Genomic DNA, 27807 nt, shown 5'->3' with positions numbered 1-27807 from the left:
TGTTCATTCCATGTAGATTAGCGTGACACCATTGTGCATCTTGTTGTATTGTGTGGAGTATTGTGAGTATGAGGTTTGGATTTCATCTATTTCCTTGTTGTATTATGGGTGTTGATATTGTGTTGTGAAAATGTGATGTGCTCTTGAAAATTTCTTGTTTTATTTCTACTTGATTTTGTTTTCTTTTTTTGTGCTTGAGTATTGTTATGGGCGTGGGACTTACACTCACCCTTGTGGGAAGGGAAGAGAAGTCCAGAGTGAAGGGCTTAATTTGGGTTCAAAAAATGTATTGAGAACCTTGGAGTATGGGCTCCATTGTATGCCATAAAATTTCATATCTTGTTGGGGGTGATAAGGAAAGTATGGTGTAGAAAGGAAGTTTGAGGAGTTACAGCTGATGGTAGTGGGTTTGGAGGAGGAAATATGGAGGCCCCGAGAGGGCATTAAATGTTTCATTTATGATAGCCCTGAGAGGGCATGAAATTTGGTGAATTATGATAGCCTTGAGAGGGCATGAAAATTGTTTATTGCAAATATGGTTTGGTATGGCATGTCTCCATTTTAGAACACACCTTCACCCTATGTTTATGGTTCCATCTATGAAGCCATTGTGAAATAATCTTGTGGGCAAATTGTACAAGTTTGAAATGTAATGTTTATGCATTGAAAGATTGCATGTGTATCCCAGTTTGAGCCTTGTTCCCTAGCGTGGGGGTGGTCTCTTTGAGGCCTATGGTTGGGTGGAAAGCACCCATGGTCCTTGTTATTTTGTTGTGTTGCATATGCAGATTTGTGTCCAAGGGAGCAATGGAAATGGTTTGGAATGATCATCTTGTAGATTAATGTTGGATGAGAAAACTTGACATTGTGCCCTCATTTGTGAAGGAGGATTTACTAGCTTGTTCATGTTCTCAATGGTCATGTTGGACAATGTTCATGCTACTCATTGTCCATATCTTTCAATGTCCATGTTCCTTATGATTTTGAAAAGTCCCTTATGTTGCCCCATTGTGATGGAAGGAGATTGTATCATTGTTACCTAATGTACATGTAGAAGAAAGAATTGATAAGGTTGTATATCCATGTTTCATTTGGAGTTTATATTGTTATGAAAGCATTGGTACAAGTCACAGATTTTCTTTGACATCATTGTTATCATTTGAAAATGTGAAAGAAAGTTTTCTCCTTGTGGTATTGTAAATGACTAGTTGATAATAAAAATCCATAGATGTTATGTGATACCATTGATTGTATAAATTTAAAACTTAGTAGATTGCTTACAATCTTGTTGTGCACTCAATAATTTGGAAGGAAATTTTTATGTTCATATCACATGCATGGATAACATTGATTTTAATTACCAAGCTTAATGCAATTCTAAGCAAGAAAATTATCAAATTAATTTTATGATATAACAAAATGAAGTTTGTTGTAAGAGAAGACATAATAAAATCTATGAGATACATTGTTGTAGGCATGCATTTTCCTCTCTAGAAAATGTATGGTAAAGGCAAATAAATCCCTTCCTTAATACAGAGCAATAAAATATTAAAGAATATTCCTAGATTCTAGACTGCTATCCAATAAAAATAAAAATAATAATAGCATATAGAGACTAATGAGTGTCCTAGACTAATATATTTTCTAAGTGATAGAATGGTAAACATTACAATCTTGTGACCTCTAAGTCACATCCAATGCTCAAATAATAAATTAGTAATTAAATAAATAAAGGCATATTAGGGTGCATGTTAGAGAATATGACAAATTTAAATATTTAACTCAAAAATAAAATAAAAGCCAAGATTGATTGGATGTACATATAATAGGGTTTTAATATGAAGTAAGTTGTCGGGATGATGGGATTAGAGAATCAAAGATAAGGATGGATGGTGGATTAAAATAATAACTCAAATCTAGTTTTATCTAGTCAATAAAGCACATTGATACATTGATACATATATGTCAGAACGAAAAGGTACATGTTATATACAAACCTTATTTATACGATTGCACCTAATCCTTGCATAAACAATTCATCTAACAAATTTAAATTGACACACTCAATACGATGGTGTAGTAGGATGTGTTTAAAAACAGATTGTGAATTATTATTGAGTTAAGTACTTTGAATTGGCCCTTAGACTTACTAAGAGTTCCTCATTTTATGTGCTTACCAATTCGTACTATGAAACTACTTTGAATCTTAACATGCTTTGATAATAATAATATTGATAGTGAGAAAGTGAGCTTATGGTGATAGTTAGATGTAATTTAATGTAAAAAGTAAATGTAATAGTATAGTAATTATAGTAATTAAAATAGTAAATGTAAAAGCATGACAATGTAGCTAGATTAGTTAGTAGTTGATGAGCTAGATAGTTAGTAATTGTCTTTTGTTAGAGTGAGTTTAATTTATGTATTGAAATAGTAATTTTTGTGTTTAGAAAACTATAGTGAGTGCTAGTTTGGTGAGGAAGCAATATTGATAGATAATGAGGATATAGTAATATAGTAATTGTCACATTAATATATATTGTAATGATTAATGAATGTGTGTACATTGGTAATGAGGATAATAAGTAATTCTGATCCCCTTCCCTTGCATGCTAGAATCATGACCTAGTCCATATAATACAACCGACAGACCCTAATAGAATATTAGTATTAGAGGCTTGTTAGGATATGAATTACCTCACTAATTTATGAGTGTTGTATCTTGAACTTTCTCGTTTGACTCGTGACGCTAACTTGAACTAGACTATCATCCAATCTATTTGAAAACCACCTGTGACTAAAATGTTAACACCTTCACACTATTCACATGAGTCTTGAACTCCTATTCAATGATAACCTTGTTTTACAATATGTAATTTCTTATACCACTTCATAAGCTACAAAAAAAAAAAAAAATTTGTTGTGTTTTTACTATTAAAATTTAGAACATGACACATGATCCACGATAAATTGAACAATACTAGATACTAAATTAATATGTATATCATTGTGCACGTAAATGACAAAAATATATATCAAAATACATGTATCCATAGACAAAATTTTACACAAATATATATCAAAGATCATGTATCCATAGACAAAGTACTCAAATATATATATATATATCAAAATACATAGATCCATATACAAAATGTGGCTGATCCTGCCATCAGAATGTGTATAATATCAATATTTCTGTATACAATATGGCATATGCCATCTCAAAATGTCTCATGATGCATCCTACGAAAACTATACTATCCTAGAGTGCTGGTGGATGATCAAAATGCAGCCTCTTCACTGCACTAGGTGGATCGGATGCCTCCTACATAACAAAAAAGGAAAACCCAAAGTTAGACTACTAAATTTATATGATTCTACGTATCTAACATTGAATTACTCAAATGCATAATGATATTTTCTGTATTGGAGATTAATACTATCAAAATTTCATAATAAATACCTCTCTCGTCGACCTCCTGCGATGGTCAGGAGTCCTCTCGTATGCCCTCGGCAATGCTGGTACCTCTGTGATTATGGGTTGTATATGTTCAAATACCTTTGTCAGATGAATCTATAATTTAAACTATAACATTATAATTCATAGCATGCTAAATTTATAACATATTTAATAATGAATTCAAACTACAACTTACTATTGTAGGCTCCTCCTCAGGAGTGAGTGGCTGCATCATCAAATCTACATAACTGTCCCATCGAACCTCATGTGCACTAGGAGTTGTTAATATCACAAAAATTAGTTTTGAATTTATTTATGAAGATAAGTGATGCAAGAGCATCCCATGCTCATCAAGGGAACATTGAAGATCCAAGGCATTACAGAGGTCATGGAACATCTCTTGAAGTCAATTGGGCAATCCTTGCACCAATTATGACTCATGGAAGCATACAAAGTTATAATGTTGGACTCATATGTGGAAGAAAGTTGTAATTGGGCATGAGATAGGATTTTAGGATTTCATATGGTAGATGAGTCATTTGATAGGTTCATGTAGGTTGTCATGATCGTATCTTGTCATTAGACAAGTCAAAACGTTCTAGAATTGAGTTTTGGGGTTTGAACAAGTAGGCCTTGGTTTTTAAGCCATTTTAAGGAGGGTTTTGAAGTTTGGGTGTTTAGGAGTGTGACCAAGACCTATAATCTTGAAAATCCTTAGTGTGCTGGTCCCTTTGTTGAAGCCTTGGTGTGTCTAATTCCTCCTTGTGTGTCCCAGAGTTGAAAGGTACATAAGTAGTGTCCAGAGATTTCTTGGTGAGGAAAGAAAGAGAATCAGTGAGTTGGCCCTTGGGAAGGAAGAAAACTTGTTGTGAAAATGCCTCCTAAAAATCAAATGGCTAGAGAACTTGAAGAATTGAGAGAAGAATTGGCAAAAGAGAAAAGAGAGAGGAGAGAACTTGAAGCATCTAGAGTGAGGGAAGAAAGACAGATGAGAAGAGAGAGGCTGAAACTTATTACAAGGATAGAATCCTTAGAAAAGGAAAGGCAAGAACCTAGAGGAGAAGAGTTTAGAGGAAGAAATAATGGAGAGAACCATGAAGAAGAAGAGGTTGGTAATGCAAGGAAAGAGCATGAGACAATAGATGATCCTGAAGAAAGGAGATTTATGAGAATCATTAAGGTAGTGCAAGGTAATGGTGCGAAGAACCATATTGATTTTCCAATATACCAGGGTAAAATGGATAGTGAAGAAGTGCTAGGGTGGATAGAGGCCCTTGAGAACTACTTTGATCTTGAAGACATAGAGGTAGATAAGAAGGTAAAAGTAGCAACAACAAGACTGAGAGGAACATCACTCACTTGGTGGACTAGTGTTCAGAATGAGAGAGAGGAAAGGTGGTACAGGGCACCTAACCTATGTGGCAGGGGGGAACAAGTATCTCTGTTGCCGGACACCTTGCCACTCCATGAAAGCGAGGATTCAAGTAGATTAGGAAGTTGGAATATAGGTCTGGTCCATATTTTACAAGTTGGTCTATGTTTTGTAATAAAGGCACATGTAAGGCCCACAAGCATTTTGGTGTGGTTATAAACCAAGTGAATCCATGGGACCAAAAGGCCTTAGAATAGGGTATTTAGAGTCTAAATAGTATTAGCAAAAAGTGGTTGTTTGTTTTTTTTATGGTTAGGAACACCTATATGGTTATTCTAATAGTCATGTAGACCTTTATATATGTCATATGTGATCTTAGTTGAAAGGGGGAGATCAGAGTGTATGGTGTTTTGGAGAAAAAACAATAAAAACTTCAATTTTCTTGAAATTTACTTAGTTGCATTTAATAAATCCATATGACCAATTTTGAGTCAATGGAATAGTTTAGAACATTAGGGAATGCATAAAAACTATAGTTTGAAATTTGAATTTCAAATTCAAACGGTCATATTAGTTTTGGAGGGAAAGTAGTAATTTGGTATTTGTTTGATTAAATAAACCTTTGTAACCAACTTGGTCAGTTGGATAGGTGCATATAAGCGTATTTAAGTTGTAATGAACATATGCAAGACATGAATCATTATTGGTACAAAAAAAATCACAGAAATTGTATAGAACAGCAATCATACTTTCCTCTGCATCAATTAAAAAAATAAAAAATAAATGATACTTATACATACAATGGGGCTCTCTATGCGAATGAAAATCCCTGATGATTTAGGACGCCGAATCTATATAGGCTCATCACTAGTAGCCACACCCTATATACAATAAATAATGTAATTAAATGAGATTACCAAAAAAAATTTACAAGAATGCATCAATATTTAATCAATTAGAAAACATCTAATTACCTTTGCTTTGTCAATGCATGCTGGCTCACCCCCCGCACTTTGTCCCCCCGAGGCAAGTGGTATCTGCAAGATAAAAGAAAGATTAGCAACCATATATGCTACAATATCAAATAGAAAAAAGAAATGCGAACACAACATAATGTACCGTAGATGTCTCAAGGCCAAATGAAATGACCGAGAGTGTAGCATCATCTATCTGTCTGAGCTCCTCCTCGGTCATCAACTAAACATGAATGAAGATCACATACATGTAAAAGTCAGTATGGCTTAAAAATTAAAATTACTCTATTATAAAAATTAACTTTAAATCACATATGTCATAACAAAAAAATGTATACACGTACCGACACCGAAGGAGTCCATGCCTCTGCATTCCCCTCCTCTCTCGCATCAAGGTCTGTAGCCCCTACACGTGCGTCTAGTGTATCCTCGTCTAATACAAAATAATACTTAGGAAGATCACCTATGGGACCCAGGCAAATATTCTTGCATGTAATGCAAGTGTGAGGCACACAAACGTGTGATGAGATAGTCGATGATGAACTAGCACCAACATCATCAACACGAGGAGGCAGGACTGACCTAGCTTGAGATGTCATTAGGCTACTCAGCCTATGAATGGCTCTGATGGTCTAAGAGCTAGCCTCTACCATAATATCTGGATGCTGCACTCGAGGAGGGGGGGAGATATCAGACGGGGGGGGGGGGGGGAGGGACAAAAGTGCCAAGTTTCTTCCGTTGGGAAGAGGGTCTATCCTGAGGAGCTCCTAGTCCTAAGCCCATGTTGGGCTTCATGCTCCAATAGTTCACTTTAAGTTTCAACACAAATTGTGCATATAATTTTCTAAGGAAATAAAATGGTATGTCTAAATTTCCATGTGGAGGGATATCAAAGACCATCCACCAAAGGTCCCAAAAATTTGCACGTATGGCTTCATTTGTGCACCATTTAATGGATAGCTTGATTTTTTTTGGGTCAACTGGTATACCCGTTTTTGGGTTAGCAAAAAGGCTTGCCAAATCCTCTTTGGTTATGTTGAGGGTCGTGACCTCATCATAATCCAAACCATCATCAAACATCTGGTGCATTTCATCACACCAACGAAGAGCGGCATTTTGTTGGTTTGTAAGGGTTTCAATGTTATCCACTATGGTGTTTAACATGGATAACATAGGAGCCAGTGCAGGTACATTATTGTATGTTCTATGCAAACCTCTCAACTCAGTGAGATTTTCATTTATCAAATCCTCGATTTGAGGAGGGTTTTGAGGAGGTAGAGGATCATTTGGTGGACGATTTTTTGGGGATAATGGATCATTTGGTGGTGGGTTGTGAGGAATATTATTCCTTGCCTTAGTGTCATCATTTTGATCAGCCATTCCTGTTCAATTGCAAAACGTAATATATACTAAAAAAAATCTAAATTTTAACCATTTTTGTCAAAAAAACCCTAGATTCAACTAAAACAAACAAAATCATGTTAAAATCTATTAAATTTAGGTTAAAAACGAGTTTGGGGGGGGGGGGGGGGGGGACATACCTGATATCTAATATCCAATTTGCTATCTGATATCCAATCTGACTGGCCCAAATTCGCGTAAAAAAAAGGGCCGCGGGTCTGTGATTTTGTGTTTAATCCAATGCATAGGTATCGGATATCCGATATGACAATATATATAATATAACATATATATTACATTTTATATATTTTTATATTATATTTTATATTTATTATATTAATTTACTATATATTATAATATAAAATATTATTATTATACTATATTATTTAATAATAATAATATTATTTTATATCAATAATAATAATATTAAATAATACATCATACTATTATATGATTTTAATTATTAGTCAGATATTGGATTTAAAATCAGATATCTGATATGATATTGGATATCTGATAAGACTCGGCTTAACCTTCCAGGTTTGGTTCTTGGATAGGTAAAAAAAAAGTCAGAGCGGATTTTGAAGCACTTTTAGGCGTCTTCAAACTCTTTTTTTTCACATCGCCACTTTTTGGCACACCATGATCCTGCACATACCCTTCTCTATCTTTCTATAAATCTTTCCACTACAAGGTAAGATGACCTTTTGACTTAGTCTATACTAACCTAGTTCTCTATTATTCTACAATGTTCTCAAGCTAAAAGTAATCACCAAGCTCATTAATCCAATATTTTAATTTCTTAGGACCTAAAGAACTAGTGGGTAAAAGCACAAACCTATGTCACCCTTTTGTAAAGGAAAAGGCTAACAAAAGTATAATTGCTCACCTTCAATGACATAAAATTGCTATTATTATTTTGAATTTGGAAATGAAGTAAACTAATGAAGTCAATAGAAATGGATGAAGTTTAGGATTATATATTTTAATAATTGTTTGGAATAAGAATTGATATAGTTTCCTAATTTTTATAGATAATTTTTTAGGTGTTGAAAGATGCTAAAAATTAGGGGTCTACTTCCCACCACAAAACTATATGGAAATAAAATTATTTCCCTATGATATTAGACTATGTTATAGATAACACATATATCTAGAAAAATCAAAAATAAAAATAAGCTTTAGACCTATATTTTCTCTTTTATCAGGATTGAAATCTCAACTCACTTGAAATCAATAGTTTTGATTTCCCACCACATTTTTCAAAACAAATCCATTCTAACCAGGAGAAAATTTATGCATTTTAGAAGATGACTCTCTCCTCTATAACGTCATATTATTTTTAGATTTTTTTTATATGATCTAATATATTTTTCTTTCTCGAAACTAAGATCTTTTCAAGTGTTGAAATATGTTCTTGTAGAAGTTTTTAATTACAATATAATATATATCTAATTAAAGCACTATAAAATCCATATGAGAATATTCTTAACTCCAAACACTATAAAATGGTGTTTACATATTATTAAAAAAATGTAATAAAAAATAGTTAGAGTTATTGAAGCACCACTTTTTTGAAATAATTTTATTTCTTTAGTAATTAGATACAAACTAGTATAAATATGCATTTAATAGACATTTCGAATTGGAAAAGTTTGAGACAATATATAACTTTTTGAAAATGAATTTATTTAGATCATATGTTTAAAAAAATAGATTTTTACATAGAAATACTCAAATTCAATCATTTTGATAAGTCATCCTGAAAGGTGACACAACTTTGTAATTTTACCCCAAAATAATTTGACACCTCCATTCTATGACTCTTTCCAACTTGTTCCATAGCTCTCAATAGTCTTTCTTCTTCTATAGGGATCTCAACTTTAGACACTTCAAGATCTTCAACAATTTCAACATAATCGTGTACATTATATATTTCATTCCTCATCTCTACCTTAAATTATTGAAATATATTCTCCAACCTTCTAGGATTCATCCTTTTATATGGCATATTGAATTAAATCAACGTGCAAATACCTTAATCTTTGATAATTTATCAACCAACAATAAGTTAAAAGGTTTATAATAGGTTGCCAACACAACTTGTGCAAGTTCTCTCTAATTGTGAGCTAGAAGCATAGTCTCCCACCTTACAAACAAGAAGTCTAGGTCTTGGCAAATCCACCAAGCTTAACCATACTTGGACAAGTCACCAATTAGCTCAACCTTCTCCCTAATACCATTTGCTACCATAGAAGACTAGTGTTTCCTCAAATGAGATGATAAATCCCCAATCAATAGATACAATAGAAGTACAAAAAGGTACAACTAGAAAAAAAAACTCCTTTAGTAACAATAGATCTTGAATTATATGAAATGGACCACGTACATGACAAGCTATAATATCTTCTTAGTTATGGCTAGTACATTCCAAATTACAAAAAAACTCTGATACTTCAAGACTCGGCTGCCAACTCCTTCTCTATCTTCCATGCTTCTCTAAAAGACTCAATTACATTACATATATGGCCATCAAGACACACAATTTGGCTTTGAGTTCAAAATCTTCTATAAAAGGATGCATGTTATATAATATAAGACTATCCCTCAATGAATTAATAACCAAATACATAATACATTATAATAACTTTGAAAACCTTTTATATAGGTCCACACATAATTGAACTATCTATATAACAAAGTGTATAAGCTAATTCCCAAATACAGAAACTTACCAAAACAAATGCCATGCATTGTATGAAGAACCACATAGGAAATCAGCACCCAATAAGATGAAGCATAACTCCAACCAGCTATAATGTTAAATCCTATAAATATAGGGTAGTGATTCAAGATAGGTCCATAATAAAAGTCTAAGCCAGCTAAATCTAGATAGGAAAATTAGGTGATAAAAAAAAAAGTAAATGGAAAATATAAAATGAGAAAATATCTTTTTGGAATGCAAGATTGCCAACAACCCAATTATGTTCCTGCATCATACTCCTCTTGAAGAAAAATTATAGGTTTATAGAAGTTGTTATTCAATAATTAAGAGGGAAACTAGAGATATAAAGGAAACTTTATTTAAAATAGAGGACTTGTGTATCTTTAGTTTCTAATCCAAATAATTGATAACCAAACTATGATTGTTCCTTAAGAGAAAAATTCTCCATGTTGATATAGAACCCCTCAAAGAACTAAGAAACTTGAAGATGGAGCCATCTATAAATTTGTCAATTAATACAAATGGAAGAACATTTTCTAGAAACTTCTTTGAATATTATGAAATCCACATGTCCTCTAAAAAATCTAGCACAATCTCCTTTATTGTAGAGAATTATCACCCATTCCTACTCTCAAAGCTCATTTTCAATTGATAATTTTAAATGATGATATCTATGTTTTATCAATTTAATTTAATTTAATAACATCTATTTTAGGCTATAATCATCCACTCCTTCAAAATCATACTATTTATTTATTAGCCTCAAATTCACATATTTATAGGTAAGATTTATATTAAGATGTATATTTTTAGACTATTGTGATGCGAAATTTATTTTTTACATGAGTTTTGGAATATCCTAGTGAATTTATTCATGGAACTCAATCTTAGGAAATTTATCAATCAAATAACTAGTTCATATGAGTGCCTTCATTGAATTAATGGAACCTCTAAAAATCTAATTCACATTAGTTTATGCTGACCAATACAAACTCTACAACTAGGATAGTGTTTTTGATTTCTGACAATTATTGATGATTTCAATAATGAAACATGGATTTGTTTTGTTAAGAGAAAATATCATGCATTTAGAGTATTTAGACATTTCAAAGAAACCATTAAAACATAAAGTGATTAATGCATCATTTCATAGATATTAAATAGACACAATTTATTATAAGGTACACCTCGTAGAATAATGGACATTTTGAGATGACGTATAAACAAATAGAAATGAAATGAGAAAACATATCCTAAATGAGTGTTAAGGAAATAATTCCACAACAAGAACAAAGTGAAAGAAAAAAGAATTATGTATTATTCTAAAAAAATACCCTACAAAGAGTTCCAAAGATATAAATTCACAAGAATTTTTTTACAATATCAAAAATGATATTCACTATGACTTTTTCTAGATATGTATCTTATTCACATAATTGAGATTGAAGAAGAAGAAAATTTATAAATCCTATGGGTTGTAAAATCTTAGTACCAATCATAAGTAGATATGTTTAAACAATGTAGTAGAAACATGAGCTAGAAGTGTTGATAGACTAAATATAATTGCATCATTATTAACTTGAGATAAATTAGAGTGAAAAAATAAGGCTATCTCAAGCAAGTCCATGAACAACATTTCCTTTAATAATGTATTACATAGGGTGAAGCACATGCAAGTCATAATTGTATGATGAATATAATGTTAAACTACTCTTGGTAAGATCTTTCTATATAGAAATAGCATTAAAAAATTAAGATTTTGATAGAGATTTATAATTAAAAAGAAGAAAAAGATATATATTCTAACTTTATTTTTTTGTCTTGTGGTCTTATATATCTTGAACAAATGGTCAAAGAAGAATTTAATGGTCATGGGTGAAGAAATGTGTTCATTTGAAAAAAATGAAACCTTAGAACAAGTCAATATATCAAAAAAAAATACAAAACAAAATTTAATATATAAGAAAAGTTTAAATTTAGACAACAAAATTTACATTAGTTTTTTTTTCATTGACTACAAGAAAATATTTTTTAGAGTTGTAAGACTTATTATAATTAACATTATTTAGACATAACATATTAAAATAATAATAAAATATTTATTTAAAAAAGTTGAGTAGATAGATGTAAAACAAAATATTAAAACAAAGAATAAAATTTCCATCTAACCATAACTTTGATGAGAGAAAAGAAAATATTATGAAATTTTGTTCCTTTTTTATAAGAACAAAATTTCTCTATCAATAATTGTACCCCCATGATAACAACAAAAAATGTTGGAAGTTATTAATGAATAAATATTGTTGGAATTACAATAGGAAAGGTAAACTTCTGAGGGGTGGTGTAAATCAGTTGTTTAAACTTTGACCCATAAAATAATCACCACACATCCATCTCATACATTCAATAAGTAAACTATAATACCATGTAAAGCATGTATATCTAAAACATGTAAACAAGCAAGCATTCACACATATATGACACCAGATATGATTACCCAGAAACCCTCCAATGAGAAGGTAAAACTGGGGTGGGGATGACACCCACAAATCTTCACTGCCACAGTAATAAAGTGTATCGAATGAAGGTTACAATGTTTGATCATGAGACATGATCTACCCTATGAAAGGTCTACCCTATTAAAGGCTTACAAAGACTATTAGGTTTTATCCTATTTAAGGATTTCAACACCCTATTAGAAGTGTGCCTTGTTAAAGGACTACAACTCTCAATTAAGTAAGCACCTTGTTAGAGGATTTCAATATGGCCTGTTCGGACTACTCTATTAAGAGATTTAACCGATTCGCCTATTAGAATGACTTAGCATTGATCCTACAGTTAGCACTTTCTTGCTTGATGATAGATCACCTCTAAACTGATGTATTCTTGATGCTTATTGATCAGATGTCTCTCTATTGTTTACTATTTCCTTCCTCTGTTCTCCTTTAAATGATTCTGCAATGCAATTTCAATTCACAACTCCTTGCCCACCATGAGTACTCTATTTTTGCATGCAAACTTCTCTCTTCACTCCTTCCAAACACACATAAAGTTTATGATTTTTCCTCCTTAAGAAGACCTAGGTGACTTAGCGTTAGGTATGAATCAATAGTTGTGATTCATCCATTTTGTCGCTTAAACCTTCCCTTTACCTGATTGGATGCATGTACTTCATAGGGATTCCAAATTAAGATTTTTTTTTATCACCAAAATATCATTATTCAATCTGTAAGTTGGCTCAAAAATGGATTACATAGTAGTTTGTGCCAATACAAACAACTATAACAAAACTATGTTACTTGGCATCTTAAGTCTCTGATGCTCGACATATACTTGACATCTAAATCACTCAGCATGCAGTTGTTACTTAGCTCCTAAATCACTTGACATACATTATTTTCTTAGTACTTGAGTGACTCAACACTCACTATGGACTCAACATGCTCTATCTTATACATGTTGTGCTCAGAATATACTTGACATGAACTAAGTAAATGACTTAAGTGTATAGACACTCACTTGTCAAAACCAATCTAAGATAAACAATCGCCCCCTTTGACATGAGTGTCAAACACACTTGGCCACACATTGATATCATTATTCTTATGAGAATAATATATCTCTTATTTAGGTACTTTACAAAATTTTAAAATTTTGCAACAACTTATACAACAAAATTTGATAACTCTCCCTGAGTTGTTAGATTTGGTTCTATACTCAAAATGTTACTCCTATTGAGTAGATATTCCTCAATTGATACTCTTTTTGATACTCTTTCACTTTCTTTCTATTCTTTGCTAGCTAATACTCTTTCATTTCATACTTGCTCCCCCATCCTCTTACTCTCTCTTAACTTAACTCTCTTTCTCCCCCTTTGCTTAAGCTTTTGCATTATCCCTCTTTTTTACACTGATGTCTATGGGCAATACACTAATAGAGTGTTTGTCCAAGAAATATTTATGGACCTCAATAATAATTTTAAGAGTGGCATCCCAATTGTCACAAGCTACATCCAAATGCTTAATTTGGATGGTCAGCTTGGCAGCAAGGTGAATGAGGCCATCAAATGTAGAAAGATTGGGGTGTTTCTTAATAAGAGTTTCTGCATAGCCTAACTCATTGTGAAAAATCTCCATGTGAGGATTCAATGTAGTTTGGGATTTGATCAGTTTGACCCATATGTTGGCTTATTCTACAGATAATGCTACTAACTGACTCTGCGTTTGCAATAAAGTCTTGAAATGCTTCTCACTTTGAGCTCAAGTCATGGGAAATTTAGCTCCTAATGACTATATGTTACTTTCCAATCTCAAGATGTGATTCCTTATTTCTTGTGTGAAGAGTGTGGGATTGCACAGTTTGGTGTACAGTGAGAAAATGTTCTCAAGTACCTTCTTTACACTTTCTACACACTTTCTTTACTAGATATTTTCTCATTCACTTTACTTTGAAATTTCTTTTTAGACTATTCTAATAATTTTGCATTAGTATCAAGGTTGACATCACTTACCTTTCCCACTAAATTTGTTAATTATTCAATAAGTGGCTCGGTTTCATCTGGAGTAGGTGGATTGAGTGCATCTGAGAAGATGTCTTTAAAATCAAGAAAATCTTACTTTCGCCTACTCTGCCTTTTGAGTAGTTCTTCATGTTTCTTTCTAGCTAGGGCTTCTTGTAGTATACCCATCTATTCTATTGTTATTGTGGCATAATCAAATTTTGGAAAAAAAATTTCTTCATCCAGGCTTACATTTCCATATGTTATCACCTCTTCTACTTTTAATGAATTTGGACTCAGCATTGAGAATTGTGAAGGTGTTGCATCCGTGCTCGACCTCTGAAGAGTATGAATAGAAGGAGTACTAGATTCTGGTAAAGTTACAAGGGCTTGAATTGTTTCTTGCTCCATCATCTTGGATGTCAACTCAATCTCTTTAGGCTTGTCCATTTCTGCCACAATGCCTTCAATTACACCTTGAACTTGTGTTGGAGGTGCAAATAAATATATCTGAATTATTTGACTCTATGTTATAGTAGTGCCTTGTGTTTCCATTTTATCCTCTCCAACTGTATCAACCTTTTCTAATGAAGCTTCTAGTATTTTATCTAAAGATTGTATACTAGTGACTTGAGGGGTGATGGTAGGTGGTTCTTGCATTTTCACCTCTTCCCTTGTAGTATCAGTCACTAATTTCTAAATTTCATCTACACTCATTAATACAGGGTTGTCACATAATTTAACTTGTAGTGTAGTTTGATCAAGTACCTTTTTCAAGTCTTCCTCTATTAAGGGGTTAATGTTTCAAGCATTGAGATTAGAAACATCCTTTACTGTAATTGTTTCAATATTCATACTTGCGATTTGAGGGCTAACATTTGGCAATTATATATCTTGTACACTTCGTTCTTGTTGCTGCTCTACCTCAGTTGTTTTCTGATCATCTAAATTCATTTTAGTACCTCCCTCAACTGTGCCTTCATTGTTGTCATCTTCTTCATCATCTTTAACCTCAACAGTCTCATGTTCTCCTTATTTTACCATAGCTAGTCCACATGTAATTTTCCACATTTGTGTGGTCTTCTTTAAAACATATTCTATGTCATTCTACAAAATGTTTGAGGTTCTATATTTAGGAACAAATCTAATAGCATATTTTTTTATGGCTTTAGCAATTTTTTCCTTACTGAGTTCAGGCATAACTTGAGCAAGTGATGTCTCCCTAATTTTCCTTTCTAGGTTCAAACAATAATGCCATTTTTGCTCAACTCTTTCATATAGGCTTTTAGGCATAGAGTTGGCAATCTCTAGAGGTCCTTTCTTAAAATTTGTCATCATTGCATATATTGCCTCCTCCACTTGATTCTTTTCAACTTTTCCAAAATTATCAAAATCAATGTGAGAAATTCTTCATAAATTTGCATTATTTCTAACATTCTCACATAGGTTTTCTAGATCTGTAGATGGATTATGATTCACCACTTGGAATTGGCTATTGTCATTAGATTTTGTTCTTTCCTCATCATATTCAACTTGAGAAATATACTTTCTCCTTGGTCTTTTCCTATGCTCCTCCTTCCTACTCTATAGGTTTGCTTTCTCTTTAGCCTTTTTGTGTAGTGACATGTGCACTAGCCCTTGTGGTAGGTGTTGTAGGTTTGGGATGGCTTGGTTTAGCAACCTTCTTGAGTTCTATCATTTCTTATGCCTTAGCCTTTCTCTTCTTCTTATTAGTAGGAGCAGGTGCTTCCTTGACTTCTCCTTTGGCACCTTCTACAAATTATATTTCTTCCTCTTATTGAGCTTCACCCTTTCCTTGTGTTAATGCAAGTGGTGCTTGGGTTTGAGTGTTTTCTTCCTCTTCATCATCTTCCTGCTTGACACCTTCACTGAATTTAGCTTTCAATTTCTTTACCAACTTCTCCTTCTTTTTGATGATAGAGGTAGTCTTTAATTCCATGGTGATCTTAGATTTGGCCATCTCATAATTACCAAAAGCTTTTGCATCTTTATCTATATATTTTGCAAGTAATGTTGTTATTGCTTTAGAGGCCTCATCTACATTAATTTCATAGCCTAATGGCCTTAGCCATCTTTCTCTTGGAGTTGCTGCTTGAACAAATATAAAATCACCATCAACTAGGAAATAAACACCATTATAATGTTTTTCAACTAATGATACTAGAATCCTCAATCTTTTCTTCATAGATTGTTGAAGTCTTTAAAGTAATTGGTCATTACTGACTCAAAATTTTCACCTAATTCTTCAATGAAATCTCTTATTAGAACTATCATAGACCTATTTGTCTTCCATGCCATAGTGCCAAATGTAGGAAATGTGTTATTAACACAAAAGAAGATACATATCAGAATAGATTCAAATTTGCACTAAGCACTCTTTGTTTTCCTTATTGCTCCTAATTTTTCAATCAATTTTTGTAGCTGTAGCTTGACAAGATCATATGTAGGATCCTTCTTCACAATCTTATAACCCACATCCACTACAATACAGGGTACACTGTTCAATCTGCTTGATTGGTAAAACTTATGTGTAATTACCCTTACTGCAAAATCTACTAGAGGATCTATGATGGTGTTAATTGTCATTCCCCTCTTATTCCACATAGTCCTTGTATTCTTTCCAATAACCTCTTTTGACTCACTTCTCATAGTCTTTGGCCAATCTAGGGTTGGGTACCCTATTACCCTATGGATCTTATTCTTTTGGAGATTTTGATTGGCCTATTGTCTAACCATAGTGAACTATCATAAATCCTACTCAATACAATCCCGATCCATTCAATTTTGAAAATAGTAGGGAAATCTAGGGCACAAGTTAACCCTTTCCTTTCTAAAATCTTAAATTATTCCCTTAACACACCATTGTCACAAGGTTTTCCATATGCTTCTCTTATTTCCATGACACCAATACTCCCAATTTTATAATTGTAACACTTTTTGACATCTTGGATTATTAAAAAATTTGGTGGTATCATGGATAATGCACCAGAGGGATCTTATTTGTATGCAATGTTTGGTATGGCTTCGAAAATATGTTGTTTTACTTTATCACTAACCAGTTGAACATTCAAAACCTCTTTACCATCTGTACCCTTTGAACTAGATGCCATTTTATAGAACTAGGGTTTACAAAATAGGAAACAATGTAGCTTGGCACATGATAAATACCTTGCAAAATTTGATGAAAAGGTATCGAATTACTATTCAAATCTCCTATAATTGCTTCAGATAAATTTCTAGATAGCCTCTAGATCTTCTTGTTCTTTATTGATTTCAAATGATGCTAAATGAGAATAAATTGATCAAATATCCCTTTGAAATGTTGCAATTAATGTTGAGTGCTTACACAGTTGTAAGCTCGACATCAACTAATTGCTGGCTCACTCAACATCCAGTAGTCTTTTCAATCATTTGGCAACCATTACAAGCTCAGCAACAACTAGCCAGTCTATTACCTTGGTATCCTCTACCATTTCACTCGACAATCATAGAAATCTTTTCATAGTAAGCTATAACAAGAAAAGCTTAAAGACTTTTTCTTTGATTCCTAATAACATCTTTCATTTTTATTCATGCTTATGTAGACTTTTTAGTACTAAATCCTTAGGAAATGATGTATGATATAACTTTTGAATATTAGTCCTACATACCTCTTGATTGCTTAGTTTGATGAGGCGTGATCACCTAACCCATTGGGTGAAGTGATCCCTTCTCCACTTGATATGTTGCAATCCTCCTTTTTCTTCCATGTCTTGTTCATTTCATTTATGAAATTTTGAATATCTGCCTTGCCTTTTCCTTTGCCTTTATTGAACTCACAACTTCGTGTCTTTGACCTTGTTGGACAATATCGACTAATGTAACCTATCTTCAATCAACTTAAACATGTGGTTTGACGTAACCACCTTTTGTAGTCTCTTCTAAAGCGAGTCCTAATATAATTCTCAAGAACATGTCCATACTCTTGACAATAATGACATCTATATCTTGTATTGTAATCCTAGTTGTAAGAGTTGCCATTGTTCTTTACCTTTATTTTCCTATCTGATGACCACATGGGTTTGGATCTGCACTCAAAAGCTCTATGTCCATACTTCTAGCAGTTCTAACAATATCCTTCAAATCTTTGTGTGTGCATGGCCTTAGTTCTACATTTATGTGTTTGATGATCTTGTTTGTTTCACTTATGGTAGTGAACCATGCTCTTATGCTTAACAGTTTGATTTTTAGTCTTGCTCCTGCACATATTAGCAGTATGTCCTTTCTTATCACAAGTATGACAAGTAGGTTTAGAATTCTTACCTTTGTTGCTCCTTTCTTCAACACTTTTGAATGACTCTCCTTCTTCAGTACTTAAGTATCCCAGTCCAGATGTATCATTGTTGGATCTAGGGGATCTCAATAATTGCTCAAAGTATTTGATGGCTTCATTTGGTATATTGAATCTCTCAACAAATTCCTTTTCCATTTTTAGGTTGTTATTCAGTTTCTCATTCTGTAACTTCAATGTTGTTATTTCGAGGTCCTTGATATTCAATTTATAGTTGGCATTCATCATTTGACTCAAATTATCCAATTACATGTTAGTAATCTTAGTTAGCTCTGATGATTTTTCTTCCAGTCTGTTGGTCAAAACTCTTTTGTCATCTTTAAGCATGACTTTGTCTTCCGTAGCTTTCTTTTTCTGTTCAGTCACCTCACATTGTAGTATGGCTTGTGATTCTTGCTCTAACTTGAGATTTCTAATTTCTTTAGCTTGACCTTCATTTTTTCCATTAGATCTAGAATTACTACATCAAATTTATTGGAACATCCATTAGCAAAGAGCTTAGTTGTGTCCATCTCTTTGTATTGTGTGTCATTCTCCTCAATAGCAATTTCCTTCCTTCTCTTCAAAGATTTCTTTAAGTCCTCTCTTGCTTCATTCAGTTGACGTAGAATGAGTTCTATTTCAATTAGTTGATTCTCAACGATCTTTCCCAAATTTTAGACTTTTGTTTTCAAAAAATTTCATCAAAGTTGTAAAGCTTCTCTTTCAAAGAACAAGGCTCTAATACCAATTGTTGGAATTAAAATAGGAAAGGTAAACTTTTGAGGGGGGAGCGAATTAGTAGTTTAAACTTTGACCCATAAAAAATTCACCACACATCCATCTCATATATTCAATAAGTAAACTAAAATACCATGTAAAGTGTGTATATCTAAACCATGTAAATAAGCAAGTATTCACACATATATGATGTAAGATATGATTACCTAGAAACCCTCCAATGAGAAGGTAAAATTGGGGTGGGGATGACACCCACAAATTTTCATTATTGCAGTAATAAAGTGTATCCAATGAAGGTTACAATGTTTGATCATGAGACATGATCTAGCCTATGAAAGGTCTGCCCTATTAAAGGCTTACAAAGACCATTAGGTCTTACCCTGTTAAAATATTTCAACACCCTATTAGAAGTGTGCCTTTTTAAAGGACTTTAACTCATAATTAAATAAGCACCTTATTAGAGGATTTCAATATGGCCTGTTAGGACTACTCTATTAAAAGATTTAACTAATTCACTCATTAGAATGGCTCAACATTGATCGTGTGGTTAGCACTTTGTTTCTTCATGACAGATCACCTCTAAACTAATGTATTCTTGATCCTTCTTGATCAGATATCTCTTTGTCCTTCCTTCAGTTCTCCTTTAACTAATTATGTAATGCAATTTCAATTCACAACTTGTTAGCCACTAAAAATACTTTTTTTGCACATGCAAACTTCTCTCTTCACTCCTTCCACAAACATAAAGTTTAGGGTTTGTCCTCCTTAAGAAGACTTAGGAGACTTAGGGTTAGGTATGAATCAATGACTGTGATTCATCCATTTTGCTGCTTTAATATTCCCTTTACCTAATATGATGCATGTACTTCATAGGGATTCCAACTTAAGATTTGTCCTTATCACCAAAATATCATAATTCAATCTGTAAGTCAGCTCAAAAATGGTTAACATAGTAGTTTGTGCCAATACAAACAACTATGACAAAACTATGTTACTCGGCATCTAAAATCTCTAATGCTCAGCATGTACTAATTTCTATATTGTGACTGAGCATCTGAATGACTTGGTGTGCCCTACTTACTTGGCTCTTGAATCACTCAACATACATTGTCTACTCGGCACTCACTCACTGTGGACTTGGCATGCTCTATCTTATACATGTTGTGCTAAGCATATAATACATGTTCGACATGAACTAAGTAAATGACTTAAGTGTACAAAAACTCACTTGTCAAAACCAATCTGAGATCAACAAATATTTCTAAGATTAAACTATTCTTTAGGTCTAAACTAACTAAATATTGATAAAAGTTTTTGTAGGGAGAACATTCATTTATAGATGGAATGCCACTTTTAAGGTGACTATAGAATGGAAGAATTTCTTGTGATTAGAGAACGAAAAAAGAGATGTCAGTCAAGGCTTTTCCTTGTCCCCATATATTTGAAATTTGGTTTCAGCTTGTATATGTAGTTGGGTTGTTATAGACAAAACTAGACCCTACAAGAGGCGAAAAGTAATTCCAGTTATAAAATAGCCTATTATTCTAGCATGGATAATATTTTTCATAGTAGTAGTCATTATGTTGAAATCATCCATTTCTTCCACTTCCCCATTGGAGAAGGGACTATAATATTACTTCTTCTAACTTTGTTATTTCTCACATGTGTTGTTGCCATATTAGTGTTAATATCAAGTAAGAGGGAATATAGGTGACCTTCGTATCAGTATCCATAGTCTAATAGTTGAGTGACTTATATATATATATATATATTTACGACACTTATGAGGGTAAAAAATAAGGCATGAGAGTTTGGATGTGAGGCACTATTTCTAATATGATCCATGTTTATCTTGGGAATGATAGGTTATGATTGTGAAACACATGTCAAGGACATTTTTCACCTCATATGGTAAATACCCTAAGTGGTTTCTAGGTTTTGGGAAGCCTATAAAAGGGGGTTTGGGAGAGGAGTTTGAGTATTGTGTTTTATTTTGAAGAAACTAGTGCTAAAAGGGTGCTCATGAAGGTCACTCCAGATTGAGTTGAGGTGATACTCTTGTGAGAAATTACATGGAAAGTGTGATGTAATCTCCATTGATTTGATAATACAGTATGTCTAGGGCTTACATTTGAGGTTTTCTCCTATAGGGGTTTCCTCATAATGAAATATTATGTTGTGTATTTAGTTTTATCTTGTTTAAGCACTTGATTATCTCTTTAAAACTTTGTAATAGTTACTTTGGAATTTCCATATTCATCTTCTCAGGATTAGTGTAGTTAGTGATTCTTCTTACCTTCTCTTCCTTACAAGTGGTATTAGAACATGGCCAACATTGGTTCTATTTGTTGGGTACAATGTTTTTGGAGGTAATCATGGTTTGAGTTGGCATTTGTGCAAAGTATTTCATTTTCTATATTGCAAGATATTACAGATGAAAATCTTGTCAGGGAGGATTAATTTGGAGAACTTTTTTGGCATACACTTTGATATGTTGAAGTTGAAGATGGGAGATCCATTGATTGATTAGGACTAATTGGAAGTGGTGAATGAAAATGTCCAGAGACCTAGGGATCCAAATCTAGTTGCACAATATAATGACAAACACAAAGGTTGGATATCATTGATGAATAAATATTTATATGTTTGACCTATTCTTTAGGTCTAAACTTACTAGAAAAAGAAATGTATTCGATTGGGAGCATGTCCATTTAAAGAAAGTAAAGTAAAGAAGGAATCTCATATTTAAGGCTTCAACTTACTATAACCTTAGAGTTCAATCTTACAAACGATGATGAAATTGAAGACTTTCTAGAACTCGAAGAGCAATAAAGGAGATGTCAATATAGGCTTTTCTTTGTTCCCTAAAAATTCTATTTTGGTTTTAGCTTGTTTATGATGAGTTGTAATAGACAAAGATAGACTTTGAGAGAAATGGAAGTCAATCCTAGTTGTGAAATAGCTTGTTATTATTGCATCCATAAAGTGTTGGGCAGTTTCAATTATGTTGTTTCTTGCATGTGTTTCTGCCATGTCAATATGAAGCAAGAGGGAAACATGGCCTTATATAAATATTTGAAATTTGGTTTTAGTTTGTATATGTAGTTTAGTTGTGATAGATAAAAGTAGACCTTGAGAGAGACAAGAAACAATCCCAGTTCTTAATTAGCCTATTTTCTGTACTAATTATTTTGAAAACCTTCATTTGTTCCACATCCCCATGGGAGGTGGGACTAGTATATTAGTTCTTATGACTTCATTATTTTTTGCACATGTCACTTCCATATCAAGCATAAAGAGAGATAAACAACTAGTTGATATTACTTCTTCCAAAGTCACTGTTTGACATGTTCTAAAAAGTGTCTCATACTTTTAATTTTGTTCCCATTGTTTTGTGAAATGAACTTCTAAAACTAGCTATAGATGAAATATTGTAGAATGAGAATCCATATCATCTTAATCAATTTTCATAGTTTCTTCAACTTCTTTGTTACGATTTTCATTGACTATTGTTATCATCTAATTTTTTTATTTTTAACTCTTATTTAATTATTGATTATACAAGTTTAATGATTAATATTTTTCTTTTACATACAGTGACAACTATTATATTTTTAAAACTTAATCTATAATCATTTTAACTATTTTTTAATAATATTATTAAGAAGTGTTGATAAGATTAGGTATGAAATTTACTAAATAAGATTAACCATCATGTGGAGAACTCTTTTAATGACTACATAGATTCTTTTTGTCTAACATTTTTTTGAAATGGCTGACATCATTCCATTGGGAAACATGTCTGTTTTCCTTTTTCGAAAGTATAATCTAAACTTCTTCTTTTTTAAAGTACATTCTAATTAAAAAACCATCTTGTGGGAGCCCTTTCGATGGCTTCATCGATTCTTTGAATCTAACACTTTTCATATATTAAAAACTCAATGATCGTACTGCTTTGGTGGATACGCCCATTTCAAATTCAATAATATAAAGGTAAATTGCTTACCACATCCGGGAGGCTGCTGGAGTTGGAGCAATGTGCTCTTGATGCACTGGCGGATAGCGCCGTGGAAGATGCCGTTTATCGTTCTTCCTTCTCACCGATTCTCACCGTTCAGAGAAGAGGCTCAGTTGTGATTAAGAGCCTTATTCCCCTAAAGGAAAAGCATTCGCAACTCTGAAGCAACCTGTGATTGTAGTAGCATGGATCAAATTTTCCACTTCCCCATTGGACAGGGAACTGTCATATTACTTCTTCCGACTTTGATATTTCTCGCATGTGTTGTTGCCATATCGATATCAAGTATGAAGAGAGATAGCTGGCCTCCTTGTCCTCCCAGGCTGCCCTTGTTGGGCAACCTTCATCAGATGATGAAAGGCGACAATATTCTTTCCACCTTCACAGATATGGCCAAGACCTATGGCCCTGTAATGACAGTCTGGAAGGGGCTATCGCCCATCATAATTCTCACCGGCCAAACTGCAATCTGGGAGGCGCTGGTAAACCAAGCCTCCAATTTCTCAGATCGCCCAACGGTTTTCGTCCCACAATACACCACCGCAAACTTGAAAACCATCCTTTTCTCTCCCTGCAATGATCGTTGGACTAAACTCAGAAAGCTTCTCCGAACTAACGTTCTGAGTCCATTCCACATTGCCAGCCAGAGCTCTTCTCATCAAGCATCTATCTCTGATCTCTTCAACACATTACAAAAGGAGATGGGGGCAAATGACGACGTAGTGAAGCCTTTGCATGTCTTCAAAATGATGACATTGAGTTTTCTTGCTCGACTGTGCTTTGGTGCTGACTTCGAAGACAAGAGTTTCCTCTTGAGGCTGAATGAATTAATAGCTGAAAATATTAGGTTGGTAGAGGATGGAGATACAATGCTGCTAGATTCATTTCCTTGTACTCGGTACTTTGTTCCTTCGTCAAGAAGAGCCGAAAAGAAGTGGAAGTCTCTCCGGGATTCTATTCTGCAGTTGGTGTTGCCTCTAATTCAATTTGCTCGTAGTTATCGTGTATACTTCGGGCAAAGTGCCCCCGATTGCTATTTGAATTGCTTGCTTTGTGTGGGCGAAGAAAATGGTGAAGATGAAGATGAAGAGCACAAATTCAAGTTGTCCGATGAAGAAATAGCAGTAAATTTGTTCGAGCTCTTTCTTCTCGCAGTGGACAGCACCTCCGCAGCTCTGGAATGGGCTCTCGCTTATCTCATAACCTATCCTCACATACAAGAAAGGGCTTATGAGGAAACAAGACAAGTTGCAGAAGGGAAAGAAGATATGTAATTGTGTTTGGAGGATTTGAGGAAGCTACCATACGTGCAAGCTGTTGTGAAGGAGACGCTGAGAAAAGAGTCCATAGCGCCGCTTGCAGTAACTCACCAAACTGTGGAGGAGTGTAAGATTATGGGTATCACCGTACCAGCGAAATCATCAGTTCTTTTTAATCTCAGTAGTGTTTGCAACGATCCTGGAGCATGGGAAGACCCCGAAGAGTTTATGCCAGAGAGGTTCCTTGGCAAAATGGATTCTGACAAGGTGAGACTGCCGTTTGGAGCAGGAAGACGAGTATGCGCGGGAATGGATCTTGCTAACGTTCATGTTCCCATCACTCTTGCCAATTTATTGGTTAAGTTTGAGTGGGCATGTGTGAAGGAAGGGAATCTCCCAGACCTAACCAGGTGTATTGCGTCATTCGTCATGGAAATGAAATATCCACTGGAAGCGCGCATAAGCTGCCGTTAGACAAACTCCCGGACTTTGTTTTGTTTGTATTAGTTATACATTCTGCAGTAACACGGTTGAAGTCTCTGCCCAGTGCCATGACGATTAATGTCTTTTGGAATCGTGTTCATACCGGGTTTGTGAATCCTTTTTCCGTGTGGAACTCTATGTTTGGTTACGTTCAGTCGACCTTACATTGGTTCGTCATGACAGTGGTGCTATTTTTACTGTTTTCAGGTTGATATAGTCATAGTGAAAATTTGTTAAGCACGGTTTGTGGCATTTGGATACATGTGATCGTAATTTAAATTTTAGAAAATAAATTTAATTAAGCATGACCTTTTCATAATCTATTGACAATCCAATTTTCATTTTTTAAATTTATATGAGACATTACCAACTATTAAATTTAATCTCTTATTTATTTAATTATTAAGATTATTATGTTGTTTCTTTTATTCTTTACTTGTATATGTTTGTAGCTTTTTTCAAATAATTTTTCAAACAAAAATAAAAGATTAGAGTGATCTTAGAAGATCAGTTTAATCATCGTGTGTTGACTCTTAGACATGGCATCCGGCTCGCCAAATTTAACTCTCAACCTTGGTGAGTGGGAGTAATGATTCCCCTACTTATATGCATGTGGTCCAACTTGGATCTTTTGCCCATTTCCTAAAAAATATTACTTCCTACTAAAAATGTGGATGCCTCAATCAAATGTCCTTTCAAGAGTTCATGTGTAGATGCGCTTTGCAAACCCTTAGAGGGGTCTTCTTCCAAGACTTTTAAATGTCTCTCTTGTGCCTCTTCTATTTTGAAGGGGTTTCCTTGTCAAGACGTGTTGGTTGGACTATTTTTAAAAGATAACATTCATTGGTAAGTTTCATCACTTTTGACATCACATCCCACATGCTTTAGGATTTATGAGCACTAGAACTCACTAAATTATGACAAAGTTAAACTTTACCACTACACTTATGGCTTCAATATTTATTTTATAATGTGTTAATTATATGGAATTGGATGTATGGGGCCATCAATAATAAGGTTCCCATGCTCCATCTCTCCACCCTTTGTCAAGCTCCTTCAACTATTTTGTAGTACCTATTTAGTTTTTCCCATGCTCGATAGGGCTACCTCACATTCTCCTCCACTTTTAGTTTAATGCTACAATGGAGCTATAAAAAACTATGTTGGGTCACTTCATGAAGTTTACCCTAATATGAACTTCTTTCTCCTTAACTTCCTACACTAGAATTTTGGTGGATTTGGAATTTTCTAAAGGAATTTATAATAAAATAGCTAGCAAGGTTTGATAGCTATTTCATTATGGGGTGTTTGCTATTAAGATATATTTTGTTGTTGTAAAATTGGTTTTACTACTATGTTTTACTAGGGGTAAGTTGACAAATGGTGTCACCCAAAATTACTCATGGTAATGCACAAAATCTTGAGTAAAAATAGAAGTAAAAGAAAATATTTTTTAATAAATCTTCTTGTAATTTTAATAAGATCCAAATGACCTTTCATAATAGTGGAAAGTATCATGTTTTGAGAGAAAGTGTGTTGTATGAAATGTTTACATTTTTATTGAATTCTTATGAGGAATAATCATACTAGTGATGTTCTTGTTTAAAAGTTTCAGAGATTGGAGAAATAATTAAGATTGGAATGTCACAATCAAACATTGAATCCTAGGTCAATATCTCTATTTAAGAATATTGCATATCCTAAGTGATAATTGAGATTTTATTTTGGGTCCAAGAAATATTTTTAAGATTTAAATATTATTAATTGAGTTAAAAAAATTTAATTAATTCATATTTTTTGCTTGAAAACCTGACAAAGAAATACTTTTAAAGACTATTTTGTTTATTAGAGGGAGAAAATTGGTTTGAAGGCACCTAGATTCCATTTACAAGTAGATTTTGGAAGAAACCTAAAACCGCAAGAAGGAAACAAATTCAACATTACATAACAATAGCCAAAAGAAAATTAAGAAATAATAGCCTAGCAAGAGAGCTTACTAAGCATAGACAAAAAAAATATGAAACAAAAAGTCCTCATGAAATATAAAATAAGACTTTGCATGAAACCCTTAACATAAAAAGTAAACAATTTCTTTTTCAATTACAAAGTTGGGTGCACAAGTTTGAGCTTTTCTAGCCTCATAAGAGTAGTCATGTGCAAGTCTTAAAAAATTATATGTGGATGTCATGGAGACATGATTTAGATCAACCAATATTCAAAGAATGTTAATTGTTTCATCGAAAAGTTATTGAAATATTCTGATATTTAAAATATTAAAAGAATTCAATAATATAATAAATTCTTCTAAATTTGTTCAATAGTTACATGATATACCTTATTTTAACTCACAAATATCTTATAACATTTTATTTTATGTTAAACCAAAGAAACTAACAAAATCATAAGCCACTAACTTTTATATATAATATAGAGAAATAAAAAAAAAATTACGGAAAATTTTATTTATTTTTAGTAAATTTAAAATATTTATTTATGTTATAAAATTGAAGGATTATTGAAATATAAAGAAGAGAATAGAAGAGAAG

General features: G+C 33.2%; 1 protein-coding gene and 1 pseudogene across 1 annotated transcript in view; both read left to right on the top strand.

The window, feature by feature from the left end:
• The window catches only part of LOC149560418 (trifunctional (S)-stylopine synthase/(S)-nandinine synthase/(S)-canadine synthase-like), a 110188-nt gene extending 86506 nt beyond the window's left edge, over window positions 1–23682 (top strand). Inside the window, exon 4 of the mRNA XM_089827606.1 lies at window positions 23495–23682. Within this exon, the coding sequence (XP_089683732.1) occupies window positions 23495–23682 (188 nt within the window). The remainder of the gene's footprint in view (window positions 1–23494) is intronic.
• Window positions 23683–23704: 22 nt separating this feature from the next.
• Window positions 23705–25252, top strand: LOC149560417 ((S)-canadine synthase CYP719A21-like; annotated as a pseudogene).
• The last annotated feature ends 2555 nt before the right edge of the window (window positions 25253–27807 follow it).

This window comes from Cupressus sempervirens, chromosome 4, assembly GCF_028749045.1.
Source record: "Cupressus sempervirens isolate cs-2001-9-10 chromosome 4, ASM2874904v1, whole genome shotgun sequence".
NCBI classification, from domain to species: Eukaryota; Viridiplantae; Streptophyta; class Pinopsida; order Cupressales; family Cupressaceae; genus Cupressus; species Cupressus sempervirens.
This window is presented reverse-complemented; position numbering and strand designations above follow the sequence as displayed.